The sequence below is a fragment of the Kogia breviceps genome, chromosome 19 (assembly GCF_026419965.1).
Source record: "Kogia breviceps isolate mKogBre1 chromosome 19, mKogBre1 haplotype 1, whole genome shotgun sequence".
NCBI classification, from domain to species: domain Eukaryota; kingdom Metazoa; phylum Chordata; class Mammalia; order Artiodactyla; family Physeteridae; genus Kogia; species Kogia breviceps.
This window is the reverse complement of record NC_081328.1, coordinates 43,263,676-43,289,524: the sequence shown is the minus strand read 5'-3', so window position 1 is coordinate 43,289,524 and position 25,849 is coordinate 43,263,676. Positions and strand designations below refer to the sequence as shown.

The 25,849-nt window shown below is 39.3% G+C and overlaps 1 protein-coding gene across 11 annotated transcripts in view; it reads right to left on the bottom strand.

Annotated features, from left to right (window-relative positions):
* Positions 1–25,849, bottom strand: part of TANC2 (tetratricopeptide repeat, ankyrin repeat and coiled-coil containing 2) — a 343,384-nt gene that overhangs the window by 36,811 nt on the left and 280,724 nt on the right. For all 11 annotated transcript variants that reach the window (XM_059048703.2, XM_059048705.2, XM_059048706.2 and 8 more), the window contains one exon: positions 7,040–7,148. In XM_059048703.2, the coding sequence (XP_058904686.1) occupies positions 7,040–7,148 (109 nt within the window). The remainder of the gene's footprint in view (positions 1–7,039; positions 7,149–25,849) is intronic.

Here is a 25,849-nt window from a genome sequence, read left to right as displayed (position 1 = left end):
AGAAATATAGACAATTAAATCATTAGCCCAGCTAAAAAGTACCATCAGTAGTAAGTTAGGAGCCTCTAGGTTTGTGGTACTAACAAATGAGAATAGAGTCTTGCTCAAACAATACCCAGGCATAACAAAGCCAATCCACTGATGTAGATGAAGACTAGTCCTGTAGGAACAGGCTAACTTAAACTGTCTCTACCTTGGCAGTCTGTGGCAACAAATCTACTTAATATCTCTCTTTTCTGCTATATCTGGATATAATCCCCCCTCCCCCCAGATCTTTTCTATTAACCTTCTTGAATCAATCTCTTAAATTCAAGTTAGTAAAGTATACAAGGTAACAGAGATAATGCAGTGTGATCACTGATCTCCATCTCATTTCCGTCCTGGGCATTTGTGAAAACTGTATCTCCCAGCCTCCTTTACAGTTATGTGGGCCATGGGACTGACTTCTGGCTAATAAAATGTGGGCAGAAGTAATATGTCATGTCCAGCCTTGGCCCCAAATTCCCCGTGTGTTTCTCCACACTTTCTATTGTTCCTCTTGATTGCAGGCCAGATGATCCAATGGAGGATCCTGAGGCCCTAGGAGATTTTGGAACTACTACGTGGAAGAAGCCTGCCCAATGATCTGTACTGGACTGCAACGAAAGTGAAAAATAAGCCTTTGTTAAGTCACTGAGATTTTGCAGGTTTGTTATAGTAGCTAGCATTGCTCACCCTAACATAGCCTAAAATAATCACATCTATTCATCCTCAGGGAAACAACATAGGTTTGATTGCCATCAGCATCAAATTTTCTGTAGTATGACTGGCCTAAGTCCCACTGTATGTACTAATGTTTGCCCCTTTTACTTGGACTTCTCCAAGAGGAAGTTAGAATAAATTGCTTTTTAAAATCTCCTGCTGTGATGGCAAGATTCTCTGGCAATCTTCTACTTCTTTCTTAAGGCCATACAGCATGGCTTGCAGGATCTTTGCTCCCCGACCAGGGATTGAAGTGTGGAGTCCTAACCACTGGACCGTCAGGGAATTCCCAGCAATCTTCTTACTATTCTGCCAATGTCTGGGTCAAGTGAGTTAAAGCAGGAAATCTTGAGGGCCGCAAGATATTAACAATGAAGTTTGGGAACCACAAAGTAGATCTGAGGAGGGATTCTTTTTTTTTTTTTTTTTTTTTAACATCTTTATTGGAGTATAATTGTTTTACAATAGTGTGAGGGATTCTTTTTTAAAACTTAATCTGTTCTGTTTGCTTTGTGAGAAAGTAGTCCAGTTTGATTCTTTTGTGTGTAACTGTCCAGTTTTCCCAAAACCATTTATTGAAGAGGCTGTCTTTTCCCCACTGTATATTCTTGCCTCTTTTGTCATGGATTAATTGACCATATAAGTGTGGGTTCATTTTTGGGTTCTCTGTTCTGTTCCATTGATCTATGTGTGTGTTTTTGTGCCGGTACCATACTGTTTTGATTACTGTAGCTTTGTAGTATAGTTTGAAACCAGGGAGCATGATACCTCCAGCTTTGTTCTTCTTTCTCAAGATTGCTTTTGCTATTCAGCATCTTTTGCATTTCCACACACATTTTAGAATTATTTGTTCTAGTTCTGTGAAAAATGCCTTTCATGTTTTGACAGAGATTGCACTGAATCTATAGATTGCCTTGGGTAGTATGGTCATTTTAACAATATTAATTCTTCCAATCCATGAGTATGGTATATCTTTCCATATGTTTGTGTAGTTTTCGATTTCTTTCATCAATGTCTTTTTAAAAAAAAATTTATTTATTTATTTATTTTTAGCTGTGCTGGGTATTCGTTTCTGTGTGTGGGCTTTCTCTAGTTGCGGCGAGTGGGGGCCACTCTTCATCGTGGTGTGCGGGCCCCTCACCATCACGGCCTCTCTTGTTGTGGAGCACAAGCTCCAGACGTGCAGGCTCAGTAGCTGTGGCTCATGGGCCCAGCTGCTCCACGGCATGTGGGATCCTCCCAGACCAGGGCTCAAACCTGTGTCCCCTGCATTAGCAGGCAGATTCTCAACCACTGCACCACCAGGGAAGTCCCAGCAATGTCTTATAGTTTTCTGGGTACAAGTGTTTACTGCTCTAGTTAGATTTATTCCTAGGTATTTTATTTTTTTTGATGCAATTGTAAATGGGATTGTTTTCTTAATTTCTCTTTCCAATAGTTCGTTATTAGTGTATAGAAACACAACAGGTATCTGTTTATTAATTTTGTATCCTGCAACTTTACTGAATTAACTGATTAGTTACAACGGTTTTTGGTAGCATCTTTGGGATTTTCTATATATAGTATCATGTCATCTGCAAACAGTGACAATTTTACATCTTCCTTTCCAATTTGGATACCTTTTATTTCTTTTCCTTGTCTGATTGTTGTGGCTAGGACTTCCAATCTATGTTGAATAAAAGTGGTGACAGTGGGTATCCTTGTCTTGTTCCTGATCTTAGAGGAAATGCTTTCAGCTTTTCATCATTGAGGATGATGTTGGCTATGGACTTGTCATATACAACTTTTATTATGTTGAAGTATGTTCCTTCTGTATACTCTGTTGAGACTTTTTATTATAAATTGATGTTGAATTTTGTCAAAAGCTTTTTCTGCATCTGAGATAATCGTATGATTTTTATCCTTCATTTTGTTAATGTGGTGTAACATGTTGATTGATTTGCAGATATTGAACCATCCTTGCATCCCTAGGTTAAATCCCACTTGATCATGGTGTATGATCCTTTTTATGTATTATTGAATTCGGTTTACTAATATTTCGTTGAGAACTTTTGTATCTATGTTTATCAGTGATCTGGGCCTGTCATTTTCTTTCTTTGCGGTGTCTTTGTCTGGTTTTGGTATCAGGGTGATGCTGGTCACACAGAATGAGTTTGGAAGTGTTCCTTCCTCTTCAAGTTTTTGGAACAGTTGGAGAAGGATAGGCATTAACTCTTTAACTGTTTGGTAGAATTCACCTGTGAAGCTGTCTGGTCCTGGATTTTTGTTTGTTGGGAGTTTTTTTTTTAAATTACTGATTCAATTTCATTACTGGTAATTAATTTGTTCATATTTTCTATTTCTTCCTTATTTAGTCTTGGGAGATTGTAAGTTCCTAGGAACTTATCTGTTTCTTCAGGTTGTCTGTTTTATTGGTGTACAATTGTTTGTAGTAATCTCTTATGCTCCTTTGTATTTCTGTGGTATTTGTTGTAACTTCTCCTCTTTCATTTTTGATTTTACTTATTTGGGCCCTCTCTTTTTCTTCATGAGTCTGGCTGAACATTTATCAATTTTGTTTGTCTTTTCAAAGAAGCAGGTCTTGGTTTCATTGATCTTTTCTATTTTCTATTTTTTCTATTCATTTATTTCTGCTCTGATCTTTAAGATTTCTTTTCTTCTACTAACTTTGGGTTTTGTTCTTTTTTTTTCCAGTTCCTTTACATGTACGGTTAGATTGTTTGAGATTTTTCCTGTTTCCTGAGGTAGGCTTCTATCACTATAAACTTCTCTCTTAGACTTGCTTTTGCTGTATCCCACAGACTTTGGATCATTGTGTTTCCATTTTCATTTATCTCTAGATAAATGATTTTTGATTTCCTCAGTGACTCACTGGTTGTTTAGTAGTGTGTTGTTTGGAGTTCACGTGTTTGTGTTTTTTGTAGTTTTTTTCCTTGTAGTTGATTTGTAGTCTCATACCACTGTGGTCAGAAAAGATGCTTGATATAATTCAATCTTCTTAAATTTATTGGGAATTGTTTGTGGAATAGCATGTGCTCTATTCTAGAGAATGTTCCATGTGCACTTGAAGAAAGTGTGTGTTCTGCTGTTTTTGGATGAAATGCTCTGCACATATCTATTAATTCCATAATTGTCATTTAAGCCCAGTGTTTCTTTGTTGATTTTCTGTCTGGTTGATCTGTCCATTGATATGAGTGGGGTATTAAGTCCCCTACTATTATTACATTACTGTCAATTTCTCCCTTTATGTTTGTTAAAATTTGCTTTATGTATTTACGTGCTACTATGCATCCATATTTACAATTGTTACATCTTCTTGTTGGATTGACCCCTTTACTCCTTTATCATTATGTATCATTGATCCCTTTACCCTTCTTTGTTAGTCCTTGTTTTAAAGTCTATTTTGTATAAGTAATGCCACCCCAACTTTCTTTTTGTTTCCATTTGCATGGAATACCTTTTTCTATCCCCTTACTTTCAGTCTGTGTATCTTTGATCTGAAGTGAGTCTCTTGTAGGCAGCATATATACAGGTCTTTTTTTTTTTGTTCAGTCCATTTAGCCACTCTATTCCTGTAGCTCTTTGGGACTCCCAAAAGTAATCTCCACTTGCCTTCAAAGCCAAATGCTCTGGGGACTCATCTTCCCAGTTCAGGACACCCAGGCTGGGGAGCCTGATGAGGGACTCAGACCTCTCACTCCTTTGGGAGAACTGAAGACATGTCCACACAAAAACCTGAACACTAATATTGTAAGTGTATTAATGCCAATGAGTTATTCACTTTAATATGTCTAATTTTATTTTAAAAAAATAAAAAGAGGAAAAAAAAACCTGTATGTTATGTTCATAGCATCATTATTCACAACAGCCATAAAATGGAAACAACCAGAATGTGCAACTAGTGAATGGATAAACAAAAAGGAGTATTATTTGGCAATAAGAAGGAATGAAGTACTGATACATGCTACAACATGGATGAACCCTAAAAACATCATGTTAAGTGAAAGAAGCCCGACATAGACAACCATGGATTGTATGATTCCATTTATACTAGATGTCCAGAAAAGTCAAACTTATAGACAGTAGATTAGTGGTTGCCAGGGGTTGGGGGAAGCTCGTGGGGAGTGACTTCAAATGGACACAAGGTTTATTTTTAAGGTGACGGAAATGTACTAATAGTGGTAATAATTACACAACTCTGTAAATATACCAAATATCCAGAATTACACTCAACCTCATATTTTTAAGGTGATTAATGACATCATATGTAATTTTTCATGAACAAAGATAAAATAAGGGAAATTTAAAATTAACTGGAAAGAAATATGAATTGGACTATATGTCACTGCTGATTGGCAGTTCTAAGTGGCACTGAGTCTAAGCATTGAGTCTGTCTTTGCCTTTTCATGACCCTCAGCTGATAGGAAGTGAGAATTCTGGCAGTCTGAGAGAAGCTTAAGTCTATCAACAGGGAGCAGGCTGCATTTAAAGGACCCTGAAAAGTGCAGCATCAGGAAAACCATGGTCTGAGTCCACATTCTTCAGCTTGCAGTCATGTCATCACCACATGCTATACACCCGAGTATTTATGGCCTGAATCACACACGGAGCCAGTCTTATCTCAGGCAACCATGCTGTCTGCAGCAACATAAGATAAAACTGTGTCAGTGACAGGAGTGTATGGTTTAAGTGTAGTTCTCTATGACAGGATGGTGGTTGCCAGAGAGGAGGGGGTTGTGGGGAGGATGAAGTAGGTGAAGGAATCAAGAGGTACAAATGTCTGGTTATAAAATAAATAAGCCATGGGCATATAAAAAATAAATAAATGTAGGTCTCCCTGTAGTGGATAAAGTCACAGGGGATCAAATGAAACTTCCTAACGTTTATCTGTTTCACGTGGTATTTATTTTATGGTGCAGGGCATAAAGATAGGCATCATCTTCATTGTATCTGATCCTAGGCAGAGAGTGATGCCAAATGTTCAAGCGTTTAAAGCAGTGATGTTTAATACCTAAGCTACTTTCCTGTCTAATTGAAGGATGCTCATCTCAGAGTTTGTAGAAGTAGCAGATACTTTTCGGTCCACTTGAAATTGGAATGAGACACCTTGCCTGTTAAAATAAAATAGTCTCACTCTGCTCCCATTAAGTAAGGTCACTAGGTAAGGTCATTTTTGGTAGAGTGATTTATTAATAAGACAATTATGAGTCAAATAAAGGACTTGTCACTGTGGGTTTTACTTCTGTCCATCTGATGAAAAGGCTTCTCTAGCTGTGTACTTATATTCTGGGAAGAATTTGCTAGGCTCTTGAAGTTGCCCTTAATGCCATTTTTCTCTCTGAAGAGAACAGAACTGTTTTATCTTTAACAGTATCTCTTGGGGGAAGTCCAAGTCAGAGGACTATTTAAGATCTCTGTATTTCTCAATCTGGGAGTAGCAAAAGTGGTCTGAAGAGATTGTAGGGATTGTAGGTGGCAGATGAAATAGCAAGCTGTGGGCTAGGAAAATCAGGAAAACAAATGTCATCCTTGACTTCTATCCTTTGCCCCACAACTGCTATCTAGACTATAAATTCCTTGAGATTAGGGGCTGTATATTTTTGGTTTGTGTATCCCTAGTACCTAGTACAATGCCTCAGTAAGCACTGAATAAACAAATGAATGCATACAAGCACAAACAGATGAATTACGTGCCCTCCTCTGGGTCCTCCACTCCAGCTGTGTGGATGTTGGGAGAGAGAGGCTGATGCTTGGAGTCCTTAAAAGTTTTGAAACGACTGCGAAAAACTCGGATTATAATTTGAAGAAAGAATGGGGGAAGTAGCTTAAAGGAAGTTTATAGTTGGTTCTAGACAAAGAGTTTGAAAATCACAGCACCAGGAATATTAAAATCTTCACTAAAACAATTATGAGAACACAGAGAGTAAACTGCTCTCAGCGATTTTTTTTAGACATTGTGAAAACCTGCAACTAATGCTACAACGTGACGCTTCTCAGGAGATGGTGAGTCATATATGGAGTACACATGTGTATGTGTATATGCTTCTTACCTAAATAATTATACATGTACCTTTCCTGGAAAGCCTAGCAATCCACTAAACTGGAAGATGACAAATGTGGCTTTCTTTCAAAGTCCTAGGGAGGAACAGGTCAGAAATTTTAGGAGATGGACCAATTTTGCAACAAACTGATTTCAGGAAGCAGGGGCCACACTGACATAACAGTAGCTTCATACACACAGTGTTAAGGAAAGCCTGATGGAAATGGAAAGAAAAACACCTCCAACTTCTTTAATTACCTTAAAAATGTGTGCTTTGAGGATGTGATGTCCCAGTTCAATTGTCTGCTGTCGGTTTAGTTTTCCCTCTTGGCGGGAAAACCAGAAGGCAAGTAATGTGTGACCACTCCTGCCAAAAAAAAAAAGAGACCCATTTTAGAAAATTTAATGCTCCAATTCTCCTTTGGGTGGGTGACTGTTCAGGTCTAGCCATACCTCCAATGAAACTCTGTCTCATTCAACCAGTTTCTTAGGGAAGTGCACCTGCTATTGGGCAAATAACGGGTAGTGAAAGGTTCCTAGCTTTTACCAGTCCTTTACCCAAATCACATGTGTGAATATCACAGAATGTCATTTCTAGTTGGCTTACACCCATCCCACACATAGATGGCATTAAAAGATCCATTTTTATTTTCTGTCTCTGTCAACTCCTCTTATTTCACCCATGCTTTAAAAGTCAGTGTTGCTTCCTCAGAATCTCATTTTTGGTCCTAGTGTGTCCTCTGGATTTAGCTCATCCATCCTCAGAGCCTTCGCCACCACCTAAACCCTATTATCTTTTTCTCTATCTAGATGTTTCAGCTTTAGATCAATATACATCAACCGTCTACTGGATTTCTCTACCTAGAGGTCCTATAGTACCTTAAACTGAACATGTCCCAGACTGGATTAACAACCTCTTCCCCAAGTGAGGTCTTCTCTGATCAGCCTCTACCAAGCCCCTATCCTTTCTCTCTAACATTTTCTCCCAGCCGAGAACACAGCACTCTGTCTTTGGTGCAATCATCATCAGTTGTATATGCCTTTAGTACAGTGTCTACCACACTATTAACATGCTCTCTCCTCTACTAGACTGTAGGTTTCCTGATGGCGTCATTCTCAGCCCCCATCTCCTTGTCAACAGATCTCCAATCTGTTCATGAAAGAGAAAACCCTTTTCTCTGCCTCTGCATGTTGTCTTATCTGCCCAGGATGCTCAGTACTGCCACAGCCCTCTTGTAATCACGTGGTCAGCTGGCCTGAAGACAAAGCCAACAAAAGGGCTAAGCTAAGAGAACTGCTGAGAAATAGAGCCTGAGTCCTAACTGTACAGCATCAGAAGCGGCCTAATTTTGGACTACTTGTTATATGAAGTGATAAACTTCTTTATTGTTTAATCCATTTGAGTTGATGTTTTCTATTTCTTCCAGCTCAAAGCATACTAATGATATATGCCTTTAAGTGTCAATGTATATATGTATATGTGTATGTATGTAAGGTATGTGTATACATGCCGGATGGTGTATGTGTATTTTTATTTACGACAGAAATCCCAAGTTGTTTATATTCTCCAGTGCCAAACGTTGTGTATTGCACATAAAAATTCTCAAAAAAAAATTTTGGGGGGGCTTCCCTGGTGGCGCGGTGGTTTAGAATCTGCCTGCCAGTGCAGGAGACATGGGTTCGAGCCCTGGTCTGGGAAGATCCCACATGCCACAGAGTAACTAAGCCAGTGTACTACAAATAGTGAGCCTGTGCTCTAGAGCTCACATGCCGCAACTACTGAAGCCTACACGCCTAGAGCCTGTGCTCCATAACAAAAGAAGCCACTGCAGTGAGAAGCCTGCACACCGCAATGAAGAGCAGCCCCCACTCTCCACAACTAGAGAAAGCCCGCGTGCGGCAACGAAGACCCAACACAGCCAAAAATAAAACAAATAAATAGAAAAATAAATTTATTAAAAAAAATTTTTTTTGGAAGCAAGATCAGACATTAAAAAAGGATACTGGGTCACCTTTGGGCTGTGCCTTCTTACCACATTTGCTGTAGTCTGTAGGAACTGTGACACTTAGAACTGTCTCTCTACTCCCCAACCCGGTTAGTGTCAGCAGAGTTCTCTATGCTACTAACAACACAACTCTTTTACTCCTTTCACTTAGAGTGTCATAGAGGGAGGGAAATCAAACTGTTTTCTCAGTTTCAAGCCTAATGAATTAATCAAACAGAAGGAAAAACAGCAAGCTAATTTTTGTTGGTGACACTTCGCTGAGAGGAGGCCCAAATGTCTACTGGATGATTTTCTCTTGTATTTAACACAGCCTGGCTACTCTGCCAGGTTTAACATTTGAAGATGTCTAATACTGAAGTCTGAAAAACAAACATATCCTTCCTTCCTTCTACATTTCCTTCCTCCCTTCCTCCCTCCCTTTTTTTTAAGCTTCAGTAAAGAACTTGGAGAACAGAGGATGGGACAGTTCCCATCTTAGGTAGGAATCATCGTATAAAACTTTAAAAAGATATTCTACCATGCTCTAACGTTTGGCTTCATAGAATTTCTGAATTCTAGTGGATACCAGGTCATCTTACTTGATCAGAGAAGACTAACCATAAAGGAAAGAAAGTTATTTAATTGCGAGAATGTCTGAGACAACTGTATCTTGTATGGAATCATCAGTGTCATCTGAAGATATGAGCCCAGGGTTGTTTCACACTCACAAAATCTAGAAATTGCTACTGAACTTTTATATATCCCTTGAAAGCCCAATGTAGTTGGTAGGCTATTTTAACAGAAGTTAATGAGAACCATTTACGAAAGTGCCCTATCTCAAGTTCTCAAAATCCTAATCAGTTATTAGCAATGAAATTATTGTACTCTCCCTGGTGTAAGAATTATTACATTGTGTCTCATCCATGGCTGTACATAGTGACTAGAACTCCTGAATATGATCCACCACTTATGCTTCAGGCCATTAATGACAATCCATGCTGGTGAGGAATAAGGATAAAGCTCATGTCAGACAAGGATATGAATTGTCAGTTAGATACAGAACTGACTTGCCCTAGTGCATTTACTTTACTACCGTGACTAGGACACCCTGGGAAGATGCTTCCATCTCTCTAGTATGCATTTCAGCCAGCTATAGAGGACAGTGCTTGCTTTTGTTATTGTTGATCAGGCACTGAGGAGAAACAGCAAGCCATATGGGTCAAGGAAAAGATGAAGGTGACAACAATAGTTTATTTCTTTTTGGATACAAGCACATTACGTTATTCATAAAATAATGATTCTGATCAGTTCACCGGACTCAAAGCTTATGGTGCTGAGGACACAAATTGCTGTAAAACAGCAATTTCCATTACATGCTGGCATTTCCATTTGTACTTTACTATTCTTTTCTTTTTCTTAACATCTTTATTGGAATATAATTGCCTTACAATGATGTGTCAGTTTCTGTTGTATAACAAGGTGAATCAGCTATACATATACATATATCCTCACTTCTCCTCCCTCTTGTGTCTCCCTCCCACCCCTCTAGGTGGACACAAAGCACTGAGCTGATCTCCCTGTGCTATGCGGCTGCTTCCCGCTAGCTATCTGTTTTACATTTGGTAGTGTATATACATTCATGCCACTCTCTCACTTCGTCTCAGCTTACCCTTCACCCTCCCTGTGTCCTCAAGTCCATTCTCTACGTCTGTGTCTTTATTCCTGTCCTGCCCTTAGGCTCAGCAGAACCTTTTTTTTTTTTTTTTTAAAGATTCCATATATATGTGTTAGCATATGGTATTTGTTTTTCTTTCTGACTTACTTCACTCTGTATGACAGTCTCAAGGTCCATCCACCTCACTACAAATAACTCAATTTCGTTTCTTTTTATGGCTGAGTAATATTCCATTGTATATATATGTCACATCTTCTTTATCCATTCATCTGTCGATGGACACTTAGGTTGCTTCCATGTCCTGGCTATTGTAGATAGTGTTGCAATGAATATTGTGGTACATGACTCTTTCTGAATTATGGTTTTCTCAGGGTATATGCCCAGTAGTGGGATTGCTGGGTCATATGGTAATTCTATTTTCAGTTTTTTAAGGAACCTCCATACTGTTCTCCATAGTGGCTGTATCAATTTACATTCCCACCAACAGTGCAAGAGGGTTCCCTTTTCTCTACACCCTCTCCAGCATTTGTTTGTAGATTTTTTGACGATGGCCATTCTGACAGGTGTGAGGTGATACCTCATTGTAGTTTTGATTTGCATTTCTCTAATGGTTAGTGATGTTGATCAACATTTCATGTGTTTGTTGGCAATCTGTATATCTTCTTTGGAGAAATGTCTTAGGTTTTCTGCCCATTTTTGGATTGGGTTGCTTGTTTTTTTGTTATTGAGCTGCATGAGCTGCTTATAAAGTTTGGAGATTAATCCTTTGTCAGTTGCTTCATTTGCAAATATTTTCTCCTATTTTGAGGGTTGTCTTTTTGTCTTGTTTATGGTTTCCTTTGCTGTGCAAAAGCTTTTAAGCTTCCTTAGGTCTCATTTGTTTATTTTTATTTCCATTTCTCTAGCAGGTGGGTCAAAAAGGATCTTGCTGTGATTTATGTCACAGAGTGTTCTGCCTATGTTTTCCTCTAAGAGTTTTATTGTGTCTGGCCTTACATTTAGGTCTTTAATCCACTTTGAGTTTATTTTTGTGTACGGTGTTAGGGAGTGTTCTCATTTCATTCTTTTACATGTAGCTGTCCAGTTTTCCCAGCATCACTTATTGAACAGGCTGTCTTTTCTCCATTGTATATTCTTGTCTCCGTTATCAAAGATAAGGTGACCATATATGCGTGGGTTTATCTCTGGGCTTTCTATCCTGTTCCATTGATCTATATTTCTGTTTTTGTGCCAGTACCATACTGTCTTGCTGATTGTAGCTTCGTAGTATAGTATGAAGTCAGGGAGCCTGATTCCTCCAGATCTGTTTTCTTTCTCAAGATTGCTGTGGCAATTTGGGGTCTTTTGTGTTTCTATACAAATTGTGAAATTTTTTGTTCTAGTTCTGTGAAAAATACCATTGGTAGTTTGATAGGGATTGCACTGAATCTGTAGATTGCTTTGGGTAGTACAGTCATTTTCACAGTGTTGATTCTTCCAATCCAAGAACATGGTTTATCTCACCATCTGCTTCTACCATCTTTAATTTCTTTCATCAGTGTCTTACAGTTTTCTGCATACAGGTCTTTTGTCTTCTTAGGTAGGTTTATTCCTAGGTATTTTATTCTTCTTGTTGCAGTGGTAAATGGGAGTGTTTCTTTAATATCTCTTTCAGATTTTTCATCATTAGTGTATAGGCATGCAAGAGATTTCTGTGCATTAATTTTGTATCCTGCTACTCTACCAAATTCATTGATCAGTTCTAGTAGTTTTCTGGTAGTATCTTTAGGATTCTCTAGGTATAGTATCATGTCATCTGCAAACAGTGACAGTTTTACTTCTTCTTTTCTGATCTGGATTCCTTTTATTTCTTTTCTGTCTCTGATTGCTGTGGCTAAAACTTCCAAAACTATGTTGAATAACAGTGGTGAGAGTAGGCAACCTTGTCTTGTTCCTGATCTTAGTGGAAACGGTTTCAGTTTTTCACCATTGAGAACGATTCTGGCTGTGGGTTTGTCACATATGGCCATTATGTTGAGGTAAGTTCCCTATATGCCTATTTTCTGGAGGGTTTTTTATCATAAATGGGTGTTGAATTTTGTCAAAAGCTTTTTCTGCATCTATTGAGATTATCATATGGTCCTTTTCCTTCAATTTGTTCATATGGTGTATCACATTGATTGATTTGCGTATATTAAAGAATCCTTGCATTCCTGCGATAAACCCCACTTGATCAAGGGGTATGTTCCTTTTAATGTGCTGTTGGATTCTGTTTGCTAGTATTTTCTTGAGGATTTTTGCATTTGTGTTCATCAGTGATATTGGCCTGTAGTTTTCTCTTTTTGTGACATCTTTGTCTGGTTTTGGTATCAGGGTGATGGTGGCCTCGTAGAATGAGTTTGGGAGTGTTCCTTCCTCTGCTATAGTTTGGAAGAGTTTGAGAAGGATATCTCTTCTCTAAATGTTTGAGAGAATTCGCCTGTGAAGCCATCCGGTCTTGGGCTTTGGTTTGTTGGAAGATTTTTAATCACAGTTTCAATTTCAGTGCTTCTGATTGGTGTGTTTATATATTCTATTTCTTCCTGGTTCAGTCTCGGAAGGTTGTGCTTTTCTAAGAATTTGTCCATGTCTTCCAGGTTGTCCATATTATTGGCATATAGTTGCCTGTAGTAATTTCTCATGATCCTTTGTATTTCTGCTGTGTCAGTTGTTACTTCTCCTTTTTCATTTCTAATTCTATTTGAGTCTTTTCCCTTTTTTTCTTGGTGAGTCTGGCTAATGGTTTATCAATTTTGTTTATCTTCTCAAAGAGCCAGCTTTTAGTTTTACTGATCTTTGCTATTGTTTCATTTCTTTTTATTTCTGATCTGATCTTTATGATTTCTTTCCTTCTTCTAAGTTAGAGGTGTTTTTGTTCTTCTTTCTCTAATTGCTTTAGGTGTAAGGTTAGGTTGTTTATTTGAGATGTTTCTTGTTTCCTGAGGTAGGATTGTATTGCTATAAACTTCCTTCTTAAAACTGCTTTTGCTGCATCCCATAGGTTGTGGGTCATTGTGTTTTTGTTGTCATTTGTCTCTAGGTATTTTTTGATTTCCTCTTTGATTTCTTCAGTGATCTCTTGGTTATTTAGTAGTGTATTGTTTAGCCTCCATGTGTTTGTATGTTTTACAGGATTTTTCCCTGTAATTGATATCTAGTCTTATAGTGTTGTGGTCAGAAAAGATACTTGATGCAATTTCAGCTTTCTTAAATTTACCAAGGCTTGATTTGTGACGCAAGATATGATCCTGGAGAATGGTCCATGAGCACTTGAGAAGAAAGTGTATTCTGTTGTTTTTGGATGGAATGTCCTCTAAATATCAATTATGTCCATCTTGTTGAATGTGTCATTTAAAGCTTGTGTTTCCTTATTTATTTTCTTTTTGGATGATCTGTCCATTGGTGAAAGTGGGGTGTTAAAGTCCCCTATTATGACTGTGCTGTCAATTTCCCCTTTTATGGCTGTTAGCATTTGCCTTATGTATTGAGGTGCTCCTATGTTAGGTGCATAAATATTTACAATTTTTTATCTTTTTCTTGGATTGATCAATTGATCATTATGTAGTGGCCTTCTTTGTCTCTTGTAATAGTCTTTATTTTAAAGTTTATTTTGTCTGATATGAGAACTGCTGCTCCAGCTTTCTTTTGATGTCCATTTGCATGGAATATCTTTTTTCATCCCCCCACTTTCAGTCTGTATGTGCCCCCAGGTCTGAAGTGGGTCTCTTGTAGACAGTATATATACGGGTCTTGTTTTTGTATCCATTCAGCCAGTCTATGTCTTTTGGTGGGAGCACTTAATCCATTTACATTTAAGGTAGTTATCGATATGTTATGTTCCTAGTACCATTTTCTTAATTGTTTTGGGTTTGTTATTGTAGGTTTTTTCCTTCTCTTGTGTTTCCTGCCTAGAGTAGTTCCTTTAGCATTTGTTGTAAAGTGGGCTTGGCGGTGCTGAATTCTCTTAGCTTTTGCTTGTCTATAAAGGTTTTAATTTCTCCGTCGAATCTGAATGAGATCCTTGCTGGGTAGAGTAATCTTGGTTGTAGGTTTTTCCCTTTCATCACTTTAAATATGTCCTGCCACTCCCTTCTGGCTTACAGAGTTTCTGCTGAAAGATCAGCTGTTAACCTTATGGGGATTCCGTTGTATGTTATTTGTGCTTTTCCCTTGCTGCTTTTAAGATTTTTTCTTTGTATTTAATTTTTTATAGTTTGATTAGTATGTGTCTTGGCATGTTTCTCCTTGGAATTATTCTGTATGGGACTCTCTGCACTTCCTGGACTTGATTGACTATTTCCTTTCCCATATTAGGGAAGTTTTCAACTATAATCTCTTCAAATATTTTCTCAGTCCCTTTTTCTTTTTCTCTTCTTCTTCTGGGACCCCTATAATTCAAATATTGGTTCGTTTAATGTTGTCTCAGAGGTCTCTGAGACAGTCCTCAATTCTCTTCATTCTTTTTTCTTTATTCTGCTCTTTCGTAGTTATTTCCACTATTTTATCTTCCAAGTTACTTATCCATTCTTCTGCTTCAGTTATTCTGCTACTGATTCCGTCTAGCGAATTTTAAATTTCATTTATTGTGTTGTTCATCAGTTTGCTCTTTAGTTCTTCTAGGTCCTTGTATTTTCTCCATTCTATTTCTGAGATTTTGGATCATATTTACTAACATTACTCTGAATTCTTTTTCAGGTAGACTGCCTATTTCCTCTTCATTTGTTTGGTCTGGTGAGCTTTTACTTTGCTCCTTCATCTGCTGCGTATTTCTCTGTCTTCTCATTTTGCTTAACTTACTGTGTTTGGGGTCTCCTTTTCACAGGCTGCTGGTTCGTAGTTCCAGTTGTTTTTGGTGTCTGCCCCCTGTGGGTAAGGCTGGTTCAGTGGGTTGTGTAGGCTTCCTGGTGGAGTGGACTAGCGCCTGTGTTCTGGTGGATGAGGCTGGATCTTGTCTTTCTGGTGGGCAGGACCACGTCTGGTGGTGTGTTTTGGGGTATCTGTGAACTTACTATGATTTTAGGCAGCCTCTCTGCTAATGGGTGGGGTTGTGTTCCTGTCTTGCTAATTGTTTGGCATAGGGTGTTCAGTACTGTAGCTTGCTGGTTGTTGTGTGGAGCCGGGCCTTAGCATTGAGATAGAGATCTCTGAGAGAGCTCACGCCGATTGCTATTACGAGGGGCCAGGAGGCTTCTGGTGGACCAACGTCCTGAACCCAGCTCTCCCACCTCAGAGGCGCAGGCCTGACACCCGGCCAGAGAACCAAGACCCTGTCAGCCACTCGGCTCAGAAGAAAAAAAAAGAAAAATAAATAAAATAACGTTATTAAAATTTAAAAAATTATCAAAAATAAAAAAGTAATAAAAAAGAAAAGAAAGAAGAGAGCAATGAAACCAAAAAACAAATCCACCAATGATAACAAGTGCTAAAAACTATACTTAAAAAAACATGGACAGAGAGATCCCTAGCACAAATGGTAAAAGAAAGCTATACAGACAAAATCACACAAAGAAGCATACACATACACACTCACAAAAAGAGAAAAAGGAAAAAAAATATGAATATAAAAAGAAAGCAACCAAATCAATAAACAAATCTGCCAATGATAATCAGCTGTAAATATTAAACTAAGATAAACATAAAACTAGAAACAAATTAGATGCAGAAAGCAAACACCAAGTCTACAGTTGCTCCCAAAGTCCACTGCCTCAATTTTGAGATGATTCGTTTTCTATTCAGGTATTCCACAGATGAAGGGTACATCAAGTCGATTATGGAGATTTAACCTGCTGCTCCTGAGGCTGCATGGAGACATTTCCCTTTCTCTTCTATGTTTGCACAGTTCCTGGGGTTCAGTTTTGGATTTGGCCCTGCCTCTGCATGTAGGTCACCTGAGGGCGTCTTTTGGGAAGTCTGAGGTCTTCTGCCAGCATTCAGAACACCAGTAGGTGTTCTGTAGGAGTTGTTCCACATGTCGATGTATTTTTCATGTATTTGTGGGGAGGAAGGTGATCTCCATATCTTTCTCGTCTGCCATCTTGAAGGTCCCTCCCCTGTACCTTACTATTCTGACAAAATATGATGTCACTGGCTAATCCATAGTCTGAATGTGCCTATATGTGGACTTATCTACATTTATGTCTATTTTTCTTATTATTTGCTCACTCCCAAACCTTATTTTTTTTTTAAGAATACAACATTTGAACATGTATTTAACTTTCTTTTATACTTATTTAGGGTTATAAATTTCAAATATAACACTTTTAATTTTTTGTTTACATCCCTCTCATTGAAGATGGCAAGTGTTAACCAAAACAAGTCCCTGCAAAGTCACATGACCAAGGGCTTGGCTACAAGAAAGAACAAAGAATTAAAGTCCATGATGCAATTTACCAGACAATAATACAGAGATGAGTTTGCAAGAAGCTAGCATTCTGGCTGGAGTGGTGGATGGAGGAGAGTGGGCACTGATTGTGGTATGTGCTACAAAGAAGTACAAAGAAACAAATATTAAATACATTACTATGAGTCCATTTTTGAAAATAAACATGAACCAGGCAATATGCTGTTTCATATACATCATTTCATTTACTCCCCACAACAACACAAATAAGTAAATATCATTATCCCCATTTTACAGATATGAAATATAAAAACAAGAGAGGGGAAGTGACTCCACCAAGACAGCACAGTAAGTGACAGAACCCAGATTCCATCCTAGGTCTATCTGATTACCAAGCTTGTGCTCTGAACCTCTTGACTGCTACTGAGTTCCTGAAATTAAATGTAACAGTGACTCAGAGGAGAGAGAGGGAATTGAAAGTCATCCTGGAAGAGAAATCCTTTGTCTCTGGGTCCTGGAAGTTTGAGTGTGATGCTGATAGGTAGGAAAATAGGAAAGTGGGGAAAGGCATAGAAGATGGAGGGAACAGAATGAATGAACATATAAAGGCAAATCTTTACAATCCCAGAGGATGTATGGGGAGAAACAAATCAACTGCTTTGGCTTCCCAGGAAAGTTAAGATTCTGGGCTGAGGAGCTGGTATTCAACACCACAGGCAACAGGGAGGCACTGAAGCCAAACCTTATTCCTTTTGACTCCTAGCCTCACCATTCTTTAAGATCAACAGGAGCCTCTTAATTGGTTCTCTTTTAGCCTTTGATCTTTTTCTTTCTTTTTATTTTCTCCCTCCAGCTTTAGGTCTTATGGACTATTTTCCTTGAAACTGTCTCTTTTCTTGACATCTGTGACACTACCTTGGCACTTTTCCTTTCCTTCAGTTGTTAACTTCTTTGCTCTATTCCCCATTCACTCTTCCTTCGTAGGCAGCCCTCCCCTCGATTCCTGGCTTCAGCTCTCACTGCAATAGCATCTCTAGCACTGAGATTTCCTTTGCTTCTCTAGCTGCCTGCTGACCCCTCTACCTCCAAATGACCTGTCAAACGATGCTGTTTGAAGCTGAAGTCTTCCCTTAAAACCAAATCCCCTTAAGAGTTCTTTATTTTAAAAAAATACTTCCAGTCACTCAGGCATAACATCAGCTGCTGTTTTTCTCCCCCCTTTGCATCGCCTCTCTCTTGGATAATTGCAATCCACTCATTCGCTCCACTGCCTCCTTCCTGGCCCACACAGAAACCTGATGAAAATTCACCTCAAAATTCTTCAGTGGCTTTATATTTCCTCCTGTACATAATCTAAACTCCTTAGCATGGTATTCAAAGGCTTCCCATAATTTGTTGCTCATCTATCTGCCTGTGTTTTTACCTCCTTACCTTGTACTTCTAATTCCAGACAGAGTAACTTATTCTAGAGTTTCAAACATGCGTTCCCTCTGCCTGGAATTCTCTTCTCCGTTTAGTTCATCAGGCAAACTACTTCTCATTCTTCAAGTCTCAGCCCACACCATCTCCTCTGTGAAGCCTTCCCTGGTGCCCCCAGATGGACTCAGGGATTCTTTCCTTTAGGCTCTGTTGTACCTGGTACACATCCCCATCACTGCACCAACTGCAGCACTCTCTGTCTGCACGTCAGTCTTCCCACTAGATTGTACTGAGGACAGAAGCTACGTTTTTTCACATATGTACAACCTGCTAATAGGAGTAAATAGCTGCAGAATGAATGAATAATAATCCCTTACATTTGTAAACTACCTCATGGTTTTCTAAATACTACAACACTTATATTCTCCCATACACCTATACTACAGGCACAGGAGTGAATATTACTCCTAATATGGTAGAAAATTGACTGAAACTCAGGAAGATTGAAGGACAGATCCTAGCTCACATTGCTCAGAGGTAAGAGAGATGAAATGAGAACCCAAGGTCTTCTGAAACATCATTCCACTGCCACACTGACAAGATTAGGAACTGGTTTTTATTTCTGGGCAAATTTGTATGAAAAAGTTGACCAATGTAAAGAATAATATGTTCATTTTTACAGTGTACAATCTGAATTTTTACAATTAAAATCAGCAACTGTTAATGTTGACATTTTTCGATTAGCATTTTGGGAGAGAGTAGTTAAGAAATAGAGAGAGCCCTAGTCACTGTGACATTTTACACATGACTGAACACAACTATGTTTTCCCCTATAATTAAAGATGATGGTGATCAAAATCAACATTAATGTGGGTTCATATGTGGTTATAAAGACCAATGGGGGGTTTCCCTGGTGGCGCAGTGGTTTAGAGTCTGCCTGCTGATGCAGGGGACATGGGTTCGTGCCCCAGTCCAGGAGGATCCCACGTGCCGCGGAGCGGCTGGGCCCGTGAGCCATGGCCGCTGGGCCTGCGCATCCGGAGCCTGTGCTCCGCAATGGGAGAGGCCACAGCAGTGAGAGGCCCGCGTACCGCAAAAAAAAAAAAAAAAAAAAAGACCAATGGGGGGGGTGGCAGCGGTGAGGGCAGAAGAAGTATTTCCACATAGCTTATATAATGAGTTCATCTTGTGATTCAGTCACCCTGGGGACTCCATCCCTGAAAGAAAGTCAAATCCCAGTTCTGTCACCTACAAGCTTTATAGCCTTGAATAAGCTTTCTAACCTCTCTGTAAGACAGGGATAGTAACACCTGTCTCTCAGGACTGTGGTGAGAATTAAGTGAGATATATTAAGTAAAATGTATTTTATATTTCTTTTATATCCTCCGTAGTAACTAGCACACTTCTGGACCAAAGGAATGAACGTTAACCATAAAAGACTTTAAACGTATTAGAAGATGATGGTGTGCTCAAACAGAACTTTAATCTTTAACATATGCAGCAGGGTGAAATGCAGCACCCTATCCTTAACTCCCATCTTTTCCCCTCCACACCTAACCCCACTAAATTTATAGCCAGAAAGGAAATCCAAGGATCAGGGAAAAATGACTGGGGATGGATGTCATTCACTGTTAGTCCCTGCAGGAAAACTTGGTAGTGTAACTTCAGGCAGAGAGTGGGGATAAGGACAGAGCTAACCAGTCCCTAAGAAATAAGGTAAAAGTTAAGCTAACAGGAGGAATATGAACCTCTCATGTAGATCAGAGGTTTTCAGGAGGATATAAGCCTTACATTCAAGATATATTTGCTTTACGATATTTTAGGACAGACTCAATCACATGTCAGAGTTAAAGATTCTTCGCCCCAGAACTGTCCCCTCTCCCCTCTCCTGACAAAAGGCAGGGAAGGGCGTATTCAGAATAACAGAGCGTAGATCCAACCTCCATTCCATCTGTAGGCATCAGCAGCCCCTCGATAAGGATTACTGGAAACGAGTGATACTCACCCTTGGACAACTATAGGTTATAAGACAGTGAGGAACTGCCCTTACCTGATGCCCCTGTATCTCAAGAGTTCAGACTATGGAATCTTTCAGACAAAATCTCTTTCTAAGGCAAGACTACCCTCTAGGGCATCCCTACCCTCTGCCCATTTACTGGTTTGGAAGTTTCATAACAGTTGTTATACACAAAATATACAATGGTACTATGTTTTTCTAATAGATTTTCACTTAGCACACAAGGGAGATAGTTAATCTTAAAGTTTCTATTTGTAGTAATGAAACACGCTAACAAATGGACCCAAATATTTCCAGCATGGATGTTTTCTCCATGTTCTAGCCAGAGTCACTAATGTGTAGTCACATAGATTTCATCAGCTCTAGTGATGACAAACTTGATATACAACACTTTAGTGTTTCAGAGAAATAACACTTAAGTGTTCTGATATTCTTCTATGTGGTGCTCAGATGGGATAAAGTGGTACAGGGACAGCCAGCTGGCGAGGAGCTGCTTACAACCTAAAGCCTATCCCAGCTATCTTATAATGTGGGCTGAAATAACATGTGCTGCTGTGGAATGTCTTTATATTATAGAGGTACTTGTGGGGAATTATTTAGGGAGACCCGGTGAGATTAGAATTATGGGGCAGAGAAGGATATCTGTCTGCAAAAGGTCTGTGCTCCCATCCAGTCAAGAGTTGTTGGGAAGCAGTTACTTTGCCAGGGACCTTGCGTTCACATTCAAGTGGGGTCACTTGACAGTTCTGGCTAATGGAATACAGGCAGAAATTATATTCATTACTTCAGACCTAACCCAGAAAAATCTTCTCCTTTGATTTCCATGACCTTACTTTCTCGTTTCTCCAATATTACTCTTGTAAATTATTATTTGGCTTACCATTTTCTTCTAGCATTTAAATACACCTACTCTGATATGAACCTATTTACGAAACAGAAATAGACTCACAGACATAGAGAACAGACTGTGGTTGCCAAGGGGGAGGGGGCTGAGGGAGGGATGGAGTGGGAGGCTGGGGTTCGCAGATGTAAACCATTATGTATAGAATGGATGAACAACAAGGTATTACTGTTATAGCACAGGGAACTATATTCAATATCCTATGATAAACCATAATGGAAAATACAAAAAAAAACTGTGTGTGAGTGTGTGTGTGTGTGTGTGTGTGTGTATATATATATATATATATACATATATATATAAATCACTTTGCTGTACAGCAGAAACTAACACAACATTGTAAAACAAATATATGTTAATAAAAAAATATACCTATTCTGTTTTCATGCTTCCAAACTTCCTGCTTTATACTCTTAACCTGGGTGATCTTGTTAAGTTCTGTGGCTTCTACTGTCAGTTATTTGCTGATAACTCCGCAGTCCATAACCTCATGCCTTCAACTTTCTCTTTTCCTGTTTTCCAAGGTCACATTTCTACATATATTTGTTCATCTTTCCTTGGAGGCAATTCATTATAAACATGCCCAAAATAGGATGTCATCTCTCCCCATAAGCCTGTTCTTCCTCCTGCCTTTGTTCATGCTAAAACCCTTCCTCCTTTCAGAATGTTCTATGCTGGTCAGTAGCTTCACTATTTTCCATCATTCAAGATAAGTTCTGAAGTCATTTTTGATCCCTCCACCCTTACCTCCCATACACACACAAAAAGATCAAGTGCTTTTGAGTATCTCCAAAATGTCTACCTTGCTCTCTGTTCTCACATTACAGGCCTTAGTGTTTCTCACCTAGACTACTGCTCTAAACCTCATAACTAGTATCCTGACCTGCAATCTCTCCTCTTCTTCAACCCATCTTCCATATGCTACTTGTCAGAGCTATTTTGCACATTATCAGAGTTATCTGATAATTGTCTCCTCCTTCTCACAAAATTATAGACTCCCTGTTATCTACAGAATAAACTGTAGTCTTACACCCGGCATTCAAGACTTTTTTCCTAGTGACACTTCCTATCATTCTCTCTGACCATATGTCTTATTTTCTAATTATGGCTTCTCACAATTCCCCAAGGGCACTTCATGTCTTCACACTTGTTTTTGTCCCTGCCATTATGATTTCTAGCCTGCTTACAGTGCTCTCCTGTGCCAATGCTGCTAAACGGAATCAACTCATCCTTCAAGGCGGAACTTGACTGTCACTTACTCTGCAAAGTATTTTCTCTTTGTCTAGGTCCCTATGGTACTCAGTACTACAGCACTGTCATTGGTTGCTATGTGTCTGGCGTTCCTCTAGAAGGTCATGGCTCTAGTGTTGGGGGTGTCTTAGTCACCTAAGTTTCTCTAGTACCTAGCAGAGTCCTTGGTGTAGAGTAAAAGTTCAATAAACATTTCATGAATGAATAAATGCCACGCAGATGTGTTCATGGAAGAGCAATGCAAAGACTACCAGATCCACTGTCTAATGCAATACCCAATTCAACCTTTAACTGGCAGGCATCTCTGTTGCCACGGATCAACTGTGAAATGAGTGTGACCATGACTCAAATACTGACCATACACTGACAATCCTGATCTTTTCATCTCTCATCTTAAAAATCCTGCCTGCAGTTAAACTTTGGTGGTTGCTGCCTTATAGTCTGCTTGTTGCAAATGACACCCACATCTTTACAAAAATGCTTGCCTCTATCTTCAGCTTTTCAGTTAGTAACTGCTTTGGCATGTTCTTTTTGTGGCTTTCTCATGGAACCAGAATACAAAATATATTTCTAGTCAGCCTGTCTTACTGTTTCATATTCAACGTGGAGATGGAAGTGCTAACGATAAGGAGGAGACTATAAGTAAAGCATGCCCAAGATGTACCTTTGTAGAAGTGGGTGGAACAGCATAATTTTTTAAACATAGAACTTGGATAGAAATTTGCTGCTTTCTCCCGCTATGCCTCACAGTTTCCTCCTGCGCTTCTGTTCTGTTAATGCATCACTGGCCCTAGGAGAACGGATGCTGTCTGCCTCTGCGGTGCCAGTGAAGCCTTTAGACAGTTGGCAGGGCTTCATGAGGCAGCAGAGCTGTGACGCCACTGAACTGCCACAGTTTGAAATGCCAACAACAGGCACAGGAAGATGGATGACTTCTTCCTCCTCCACGTTCCTCACCTCTTCCTTTGAACCTCCAGCACAGCACTCGGCCTTAAATTATAGCTGGTTATAAACATGTCTGTTAAAACCTCTATCCTGGGCTTTCCTGGTGGCGCAGTGGTTGAGAGTCTGCCTGCCGATGCGGGGGACGCGGGTTCGTGCCCCGGTCCGGGAAGATCCCACGTGTCGCAGAGCGGCTGGGCTCGTGAGCCATGGCCGCTGAGCCTGCGCGTCCGGAGCCTGTGCTCCGCAACGGGAGAGGCCACAACAGTGAGAGGCCCGCGTACCGCAAAAAACAAACAAACAAAAAAACCCCGCTATCCTGTAAGTCGTGGTAGACAGATCTTACTCGTATTTGTATCCGCTGCAGTGCTTAACACAGAGCCTTGAATATGTTACCTAACAAATGTTCACTGGGTGCGTGCTGATACGCATGCCTTCACTTTCTACTGATGTGCAGGAGCAGAACAAACGAAACTACTTAACTGTGGGAAGCGTTTCTCAAATACTTCCAGTTGCAAGCTTAAAAGTTAGTACCACTTACCACTTCTTTGTTCACTCATTAATTCATTATTTAACAAAATATTTGCTGAGTGCTGACTGTGTGCCAGCCACTCTATTAATCATTAGGAAGACCAAGGTGAGTGTGATAGGAAGGTTTCTATCCTCATGGAGCTCACGCACACTCCAGACGGGAAAGTGGACAATAAACAAGTATTCCCAGACAATAAATTAATAAAAGACTAGAGAGTAAGAAGGTTGCTATGTTAAAGCCAGGAAGGACTATCTTAGATAAGGTGACATGTGGAAGTCTTAGGAGGTGGCCATTGCGCTGAGACCTGAAGGAGTGAGAGTTCTTGCCATGTGATGAGGGGAAGTGAGCTCTGGATGGAGCGAACTATTAAGTGCAAAGAGCAAGGGGTGGAAAAGAGCTTAGCAAGTTCTAGGAACTGGTAGATGACCATTTATGACAAGAAAATTGTGAATAAGAGGGAGAACAAATGAACTTAATTAGAGAGGGTAGGCAGAAGCTATCTTGGTAATACAGGGCTTTGAAGGATCTGGCTTTGATTTTATTCTAATCACAACAAGAAGCCATTGCAGGATTTTCAGGAGGAGGTTACACAGGGTGTGGTCAGTAGAGGTGGAAATAAGTGGATACTTACAAGTAAAATTTGGGTGGTAGAACCAAGTGGGTATGCTGATGGCTATAGTGAATACATGTCTCACAGCTGTGGGTTCTTACGGTTGAGTGAATAGAAGGCCATTAGTGTTGATTTTACCCAATGTGGAGATTCAGCTGCTTTTGAAAGTCTAGAGACAGCTGAGTAAGTTGCTCCGCTCACAAAAAAAGAAAATGTGCTGTCATATCCCACTAAGCTGGCAGGAACTCCTTCTGATTGCTGTGCCATGAATCTTGGTTTGACAATCTAGGAAAGCCTGTGGGATTCCCATCTCTTCATTCAGCCAGTGTTGCTTCAGAGACTCATTAACAGGACAAATTAGCCTCTATTTCCTATGCTACTTTCAGTACCAAAAATTTCCCTTAAAATTTCCCTGCTCTACTTCTTATGTGAAGTTGCTTTAACCCGTATTTGCTACACCTTAAAAAAGCAATATATATATATATATATATATATAATTTAAATATATAAAGCAATATTATGTTTGTAGCAAAATCAAATATAGGAGAGTACAAGTCCCTTCTGTGTTTTCGTTAGTTGACTCTTCTGCATGCCTGCCAAGTCATAAAATGATGCTTTCTCTCCATCTTATAAGCAGAACTACTTCTCTGTATATTTATTAGCTTAGCAAACTTCACATGAGTTTTTATGACAGTAAAAATAAGTAGTTCTCAGTTTTAAATAGGTGTGGAGAAGAATTCTGATTACCAGCTTTCCCCAAACTTAATTTTGGACTTGGAAAACGAAAAAAATATGTTATAGCTGTCCATCTTTGAAGACATGAGAGTTTTAACAATGGGGACAATTTACCTATTTGACTGATAGATGTGGGTTCCATGATTTATGCTGAGAGAAACAAATTTGTAAAGTTTAAGGACATCACGCCTGTGGAAACTGGACATATTCCCAGATATGTATTAGATTTCATGTAATATCTCCCTTGCATTATATTACAAAACCATGACCTTGTCATGTCATTAGAATAATATATATTCCATTATTATTTTGAGCCTCAAATTTATCCTTGATGGCAATAGGGAGTTAGAAAATGGTTTAGATAATAACGACAAAATATTTATGGCAAATTAGACAAATCCCCCCAATTATTATAGATTAGTGAAATCTCTCCATGAAAATCACGTATCAAAATCATGACACCAGAAGACTGACTTCCCCTTAGTGGTAGAAAAGAATTAGAAGTGAAGCAGATCTGGACCCAGAACAGAGATTAGAGAGCTAATATTTCTAGGCAGGTAAGGTCATCTACTAAGGGACATGTACTAGCAAAATGTGTTTGGTACACCTCTCTTCTCTCTGCATTAACTCTTCCAAGCCTCCT